This window comes from Orycteropus afer, unplaced genomic scaffold (assembly GCF_000298275.1).
Source record: "Orycteropus afer afer isolate SDZICR_OR568_19922 unplaced genomic scaffold, OryAfe1.0 scaffold00065, whole genome shotgun sequence".
Taxonomy (NCBI): Eukaryota; Metazoa; Chordata; class Mammalia; order Tubulidentata; family Orycteropodidae; genus Orycteropus; species Orycteropus afer.
In genome coordinates, this window is record NW_006921652.1 from 9,087,246 (window position 1) to 9,094,702 (window position 7,457).

The 7,457-nt window shown below is 40.1% G+C and overlaps 1 protein-coding gene across 1 annotated transcript in view; it reads right to left on the reverse strand.

Moving 5' to 3' along the window:
• Window positions 1–616: 616 nt before the first annotated feature.
• The window catches only part of CUNH2orf42 (chromosome unknown C2orf42 homolog), a 45,726-nt gene continuing 38,885 nt past the window's right edge, over window positions 617–7,457 (reverse strand). The window contains exon 8 of the mRNA XM_007940101.2: window positions 617–825. Within this exon, the coding sequence (XP_007938292.1) occupies window positions 617–825 (209 nt within the window). The remainder of the gene's footprint in view (window positions 826–7,457) is intronic.

Sequence of the window (7,457 nt, forward strand, 5' to 3'; positions counted from 1 at the left end):
CTCTTCCCCTTGTGATGTAAGGTCAGATGACTCTGCCACATCATTTTTATACCCCTTGACACCTGGATCTCTTTTTCCTAGTTCACTATCAACTCAAATCCCAACCAAGATTTATAATTTTATATAAACAGGCCTACATAAAATTTAATTTGGAAAAAGTAGTGACACTCTTCTTTATTTGAGAACAAAATAAAGGGCATGCTGTAACTTTGCCAGGATGGTCCATAACATTCTGCCCTAACCAGGGTATTATTCACTTTCCAACACTGTTGGTGTAAGGCTGAGTACTGCTAACTTCTTAAAAAGAGAATTAGAAAAAAATTGAAAGAAACTCTAAAGGTGAGTCCATAAGAAGAAAAGACAGCTGGTTTTCCTCTTCTTCCTTTTAAAATTCTAGCAGAAATATGCCCAATTTATAATGAAGACTGTACACAGCAGCAACACAAAGGCTCTTTACAAAGTTTTTCTTCAGCAGAACCTATTTGAATGCTTTGAGAAGTTGCATCTTAATGAAGAGCAGTATACTAAAGAACAGGGCCATCTAAGTGCTTAACTAGAAAATTGTCAAGGGGTGGGGATGTGCAAATTTAGCAGCATAAAATGCCATTATTTTGCTTCAAGGGAAAGTGATGGTGGTCAAGGGAGCCAGTTCCAAGGGTTGGTCCAGGGGGGGCCGCTGGTCTTGGTATTCTGCCACATGCCCATTGCGATGGTGACCGTACTCAAATTTGATCCGAAGCTCACCAATCTTTGATTGGGGAAGAATATCTGGGATCCACTCGATGATGAAAGGTGTTGGCTCCTTTTGATCTGGGGAAGTGTTGCCTAAAAAGAAAAAGGAAATATTGATTAGTACAATACCATGTGACTCTACTGGATGTTCTGTTATGGACTGAACTGTGGCCCCTAAAAGTATGTGTTATAAATTCTAACCGCTATGCCTATTCTAAGGGAAGGAAGATTGGGCAATCTACTTCCATAGAGATACTGCCGCAGAAACCCAAGGAGGGGTTGCTATGAGTCTGAAACAACTTGACGGCAGTGAGTTGCCTATTCTAAAGAACAGATTTAATGCATTGAACACCAATGACCAAAAACCAGAGGAATTGTGGGATGACATCAAGAACGTCATCATGAAGAAATCAAAAAGTCATTAAAAAGACAGGAAAGGAAGAAAGGACCAAAACGGATGTCAGAAGAGACTCTGAAACTTGCCCTTGAACACAGAGTAGCTAAAGCAAATGGAAAAACCGTAAAAATAAAGGAGCTGAAGAGAAGTTAACAGACAGAGAAAGTCTCCCAGAGCCAGTGCCCTGAATTCAGACTTCTAGCCTCCTAAACTTGTGAGAAAATACATTTCTAATTGGTTAAGCCACTTAGTTGTGACAGCAGCACTGGATAACTAAGACAGTGTTCCTAATAGCAAGAAGTTTCCTGAATGGGACCTGAGTCTCTTCTGTCTTGATAATCAAAAGACTGTGTAACCCCATTGCCAGTGAGCCCATTCTGACACACAGAACCCTATAGGACAGAGTAGAACTATCTCATAAGGTTTCCAAGGTTGCAATCTTTACGGGAGCAGACTGCCACATGTTTCTCCCACGGAGTGGCTAGTAGGTTCAAACTGCCAACCTTTCAGTTAGCAGCAGAACATTTAACCACTGCATCTCCAGTGCTCCTTAAAAGGCTGGGAAGGGTTTATAAATTCAATAGTTACTGAGGTATCAGATTTCTTGATCATTAAGAAGTTAAAACATATATATTTAATAATCTGAGACCTTATTAATGCTGCAAGCTAGAGTGACAGATGGCAAATTCAAAATGAAATAAAACTCAGATTCAACAAGATTTTTAAAATGCTAAGGCATTTGACTGCTAACCAGAAGGCTAGAGGTTCAAACCCACCACCCACTCCTAGAAGGAAGATTGGGCAATCTACTTCTGTAGAGATACCATCTTGGAAACCCAAGGAGGGGTCACTATGAGTCAAATCAACTTGATGGCAGTGAGTCTGGTCTTTTGGAAGTTAAAAATTAAGGCTCTCAGAAGACAAAAAAAAAAAAATGTATAAATATAGGACAACAAAGAAGGATATAGGTGAAAGACTCTAATGTATATTGCATAAAGCTTTTACTCAGAAATACTTTTTAATGTCATCAGTTAATATTTTTTTTTTTCTTCATTATCTTACTCTCTCTCTACTTTACCAAACAGCCACCTTTTCTAAATCCTTTTCCTCTACATTTTTTGTGACCAAGTGGTGACCAAATCAATGAGCAAGACATCACTTACATGAGGAGAAACAAAGCCTCCATCCACCCCAGACTAATGAGACTGTGGCTTGGTTTGGGTTTGGGTCTGTGTGGTGTCCTTTAGCTGAAGAATACCACATTAAGTATCATTTGGCTCTTGTGCTCGTCACAATCATCTTATTTTAGCTTTCGGTTCAAATGTTCTCTGGTTGGGAGCCCTACCTTGAAGCTGCTCCCAACTTTTCACTTAAATGAAAACACAGAAAAAGCTGAAAATTCACAACAGTGAAAACTAAGATTAATGCCAGCAGCTGGGAGTAAATATAAAGCAGATGGAGATTAATGGTGAGAACCTACCCAGGCTTCTGCCCATACCACATCCCAGCTTTCCTTCATAAAGGCAGGCTGCAGGGGAAAAAAGTAGAAGATGGTTGGTCCTTCCCACCCTTTGTACCCTGACCAGAACTTGTACAAGCTAGAAAATATGCAGTCCGTTTCCTACCTTTTAGAAAGCCTGATAAACACTCCTTCTCCCAATGCACCTGCATTATTGATAACCACAGAAGGGATTTAGGGGAAGGTAGGTGCATATTTAAAGCTGATTGGCAGTGGAAGGATGAAGGTGCAGGCTATACAAGTAAAGCAACACAGGCAGGGAAAGAGATAAGAAAACCTGGAACGCTACATGCTGGGACTTTTAGTTGTAGGTTTTTGTTTTTTTTTCACCTTCATATATTACATTGGTCCGAATTAGCAAAGAAGGAGAAAGCCAAGATAAAGACACCACTGTAATAGATGAGCACAACAGCAGGAATGGGCCTGGGAACTGTGCATCAGCCTTCCAACTACAGATCTGAGGAAGGGATTGGGAGTGGGTCCAAAGTGACCTGTTTGCTGCCGGAATGAGTCTAGAAAGATCTTACTCTGTTCAGTAACCAATAAAGAAAAGAAAAGAGATTAAAAAACCCTATATGACAAAAGAAGAAGAAGAAGAAGAAAAAAAACCTATATGACAAAAAAGAGAGAGGGGGAAAAAAAAGCCCTAAATGACAATTAGAATAATTATAAGGAAAGGACAAGTGATTACAGCTGTGTCCAAAAGAAAATTTTCAGGGACTCGTTTGGTACACTCAAAAGAATAAAATAAGATACAGCCTTTGTGAAAACAGGGCCAAGAGAATCAAAGGAGAGCCCTAACTGAAAAGAAAACCCATGTGGATGAGATTAAAAGGGAGACTAGCAAGAAAAGGTCAACTTTCAAGGAAATCAGAAAGGAACAGTGGAATTAAAATCTAAATGATTCTAAAACATATGACAAATTCCTAATAATCACAAAAGTATGGTATTCGCACATATCTAGACAGATTAAAGGAACAAAACAGAACGATTAGAAACAGAAATAGAACAAGAATTTGGCATATGGTAAAGATGGCATTTTCAATTAGCAAATGAAATACATGTAAGTATGTGTTAATATAAGTAGTGTGCATCAACCAGATAACCATCTGGAAGAAAATAAGTGAAACTTTACCTCACACCATACATCAACATGAATTCCAAAAGACCCAATATCTAAACATGAAAAAGTTAGCTTAAAGAATGCTTTTGAAATATATAAAATTAAACACTAGAGAATTTAAGATAGCTAAAGAAGTTAAGCACAGAAAACATAGTCCATTTACTAAAAGAAAAAACCAAAAAGACGCATTAAAAAAAAAGGCAAAAGACTAACTATATCAATTATAACAAATATAAAGTAGATAAACTACTAAAATTGGAGAAAAAGAAGAACCAACTGTATAACGTTGGTTAAGTGATACAAGTAAAAAAAAAAAAAGTGCTACAAAAATTTAAAAGTAAAAGGGTGGCAAACAGATATCAGAAAAATGAAAAACAAAAGAAAGCTCATGTCAGTATAGTATTAGATGAAAATGCATTTAGGATAACAGTCATTTTTTTCCACACCAATAAAGTAAATAATTTTTACAAACATTTGTCAATAACTGAGGTACTGCGGTGTAGTAAATTACTTTGTGTGGCTTTTCTACCCGTAAGTCTTTGTAAACTCCAAGGTGGGATTTTCTATGAGCAACTGAGGAGCTCCTGATTGCTGAAGTTGTCCACCTGGAGTATTTCTGTCGGGAGTGGCACAAAACAATGTTCTGGGAGGTGCCCACTCTCTCTCACGTGCTTAGAGTTCTGATGCTATGATTGGCTAGTTTGACCACCCTGCCGGGCTCAAAAGGAGGCCTCCCAGAGGCAGAACGCTCTCTGACTGCTGGTTGAGGAAGACGTGCTGCTGAAAGAGACACACGCTCCAGAAAGAGACACGTGCTGCCGGGAAAGAGACGCAAGAGACACGCATTGCTGAGTGAGACACTGAGGGACCAGCACTGCCGGGAAAGAGACTGTGAGAGACTGTTGGCCGAGGGATGGTGGGCTGGGAGAGAGACTGAGCGTTCTTCCTGAACTTGAATTGTAGCCTGTGGTGCTTCCCTAATAAACCCCATAATCTGTGAGCTCTGTGTGGCCACTACAGCGAATTATAGAACCCAGGAGAGAGGTGGTGGGTGCTTTGGGAGGAACGGATGGTGAAAGGCCTGGGGGGAGGCAGCATGTCTGGCCTTGTAGGAATAGGCCTTGGGTTACTGCTGGTAATTCTGTCTTCCTCTTGTGGGGTTCTAGGAGGTCAGAACGTGTGGCCTCCTTGCCGTTTTAGCAGGTACCAACAATGTTGCAGTAAAAAAACAGACTTTTAAAAACGTGAGAAGATATTTACAGAAACATAATTGTACTAGGAAATTATACCATGATCTTCCATTTTTGGGAGGTCAAAGAGATGATAAATAAAGATAATTTAACTAATGAAAGTAATAAATTAAAAAGCTATATAAAATTTTGCATCAGACAAATAATAATGTCAAATAGGTGTGGGGAGATATCTGGTATCTTCTAATTTCAGAAGGGGGTAGGAGGATGAAGATCAACAGCCAAGGCTGATTCCTAGGAGGCAGAAGTCACACATGCTGCCATCCTCCAGCCTTTTTACCAATTCTAGAATGCACCAGGGGACCTAGTACCACCAAGAAAGAGGAGCCAGAAGTGGAGTGCATCCTTTGGACCCAGAGTTCCTGCACTGGGATCCTTCTAGGAACAAGAGACACACAGAGAGAAAGTCTTTCCTCAGAGCTGGCACTCTAAGCTCAGACTTCTAGCTTCCTAAACTGTAAGAGAATAAATTTCTGTTTACTAAAGCCATCCATGGGAGTTCTGGTAGCGTACTGCGTAAGGCACTTGACTACTAACCAGAAGGCTGGCGGTTCAAACCCACCAGCCACTCCTCGGAAGAAGGTTGGGCAATCTACTTTGGTAGCGATACTGCCTTGGCAACCCAAGGAGGGGTCGCTGTGAGTCAGGTCCGACTCAACGGCACATAACAACAACAGAATGCACCAACCCTCTCTCCGATGCACTCTACTTCTTTGGTGGGTTTGATAATTTGTTGCAATGGCCACACAGAATTCACAGACAATACTGATGATTATGGGGTTTATTAGGGAATTAACAGGTTATAATTCAGGATCAGGAATGACTCAGGATACAGTTTTTTGATCAGGACTGCTTCCTCTTAGCTGTGTCTGAAGGCAGGTCTCTCTCTGGCCCTCAACCTCTTGACTGGGTCTCTGCCCTACTCAGGCAAGTATTACAAAGCTCTTTCAGTTCTGCTGATAAATGCTTAGAGGCACTCCACTTTGCCAGTAAGCCTCCTGCCCAAAGGCACTCAGCTTTCTCCCTGCATGAGCCGGGAAGCCCACTACTCTGTCTCGTGGTAGTCTCTTGATTCTGCTGCCTCTGCTGCCCTCATTTCTCTGCAGCTGCTTCTTGCCATCTCTGGCTGTCTAAGCAAAGTGTTACAGCTCTCTCTTTTTATTTTTTAATGCATTTTATTTAAATATAATTTATGTACAGTGAAATACACAAAACCAAAGTGACATGAATCGATGCTTTTTTTTTTTTTTGCAGTTCCCTTCCCTCCACTCCCATCCCTGGCAACCAACAAAGAAAGTTTCCCACCATATATAAACTGTTCCTTGACCCTCCACCACAACAAACTAATACTATATTTATCCTTGTGTGATTGACTTATTTCATGCCCTCCAAGTTCATCCATATTATGGGCTGTTTTGTAGACTCTACATTATTCTTTAGGGCTGCATAGCATTCCATTATGTGTATGTATCATAGTTTGGTTATCCACTTTTCCGCTGACGGGCACGTAGGTTTGTTTCCATCCTTTTGCTATTGTAAATAGTGTTGCGATGAACATGAGTGTGCATGTATCTGTTCCTGTCCTGGCTCTCACCTCTCTAGGATATATACCTAGTAATAGTATTGCTGGGTCAAATGGTTATCTCCAATTCCAGCTTTCTAAGGAATCGCCACAATGCTTTCCACAGTGGTTTTATCATTTCACAGTCCCATCAGCAGTGTATGAGAATCCCAATCTCTCCACATCCCTGCCAGCATTTGTTATTTTCTGATTTGTTGAACCTTGCTATCAGTGCTGGGTTGAGAGGGTATCTCATTGTTGTTTTTGCATTGCTGTTGATTTGCATCTCTCTGATGGCCAATGATTGTGAGCATCTCTTCATGTATTAGCTGGCCAACTGAATATCCTCCTTGGTGAAGTATCCATTTATGTCTTCTGCCCATTTTTCAACTGGATTATTAATTCCTTTGCTGTTGAGGCATTGGAGTTTTCTAGAAATCTTAGAGATAAGTCCCTTGCCAGATATGTAATTATCAGCAAATATGAATTTGTTGCTGTCGTTTTTGTTATGTGCTTTTTCATGGTGTCAATTTCTTTGTTCAATATAATTTTCTATGCTGAGCTCGTTTTGTTTATGAATCGTGTTATCACTTCCTTTGTTGCTACTGTTTTAGTATTTGCTAAATATTTGTGCTGGTCCTCTTTTTTATTTTGATGTGAAGGTTTATCATTTTTCTTTGATGTCACCCTGTGATTTATAGTTTCTTCCCAAGTTTAGAACAGTCTGTTCTATCTTGTAGTTGTCTTGACATCCCTACCATCTAGAAGTTCTGTAATGACACAGTTTTTCTCTCTTTTTGGTTTGTAGTTGTCCTCATTTGTCATTGATGTCTGTGGTTCCCTGTTTACAATCTTGTAGGCTTATTTACTTTGGA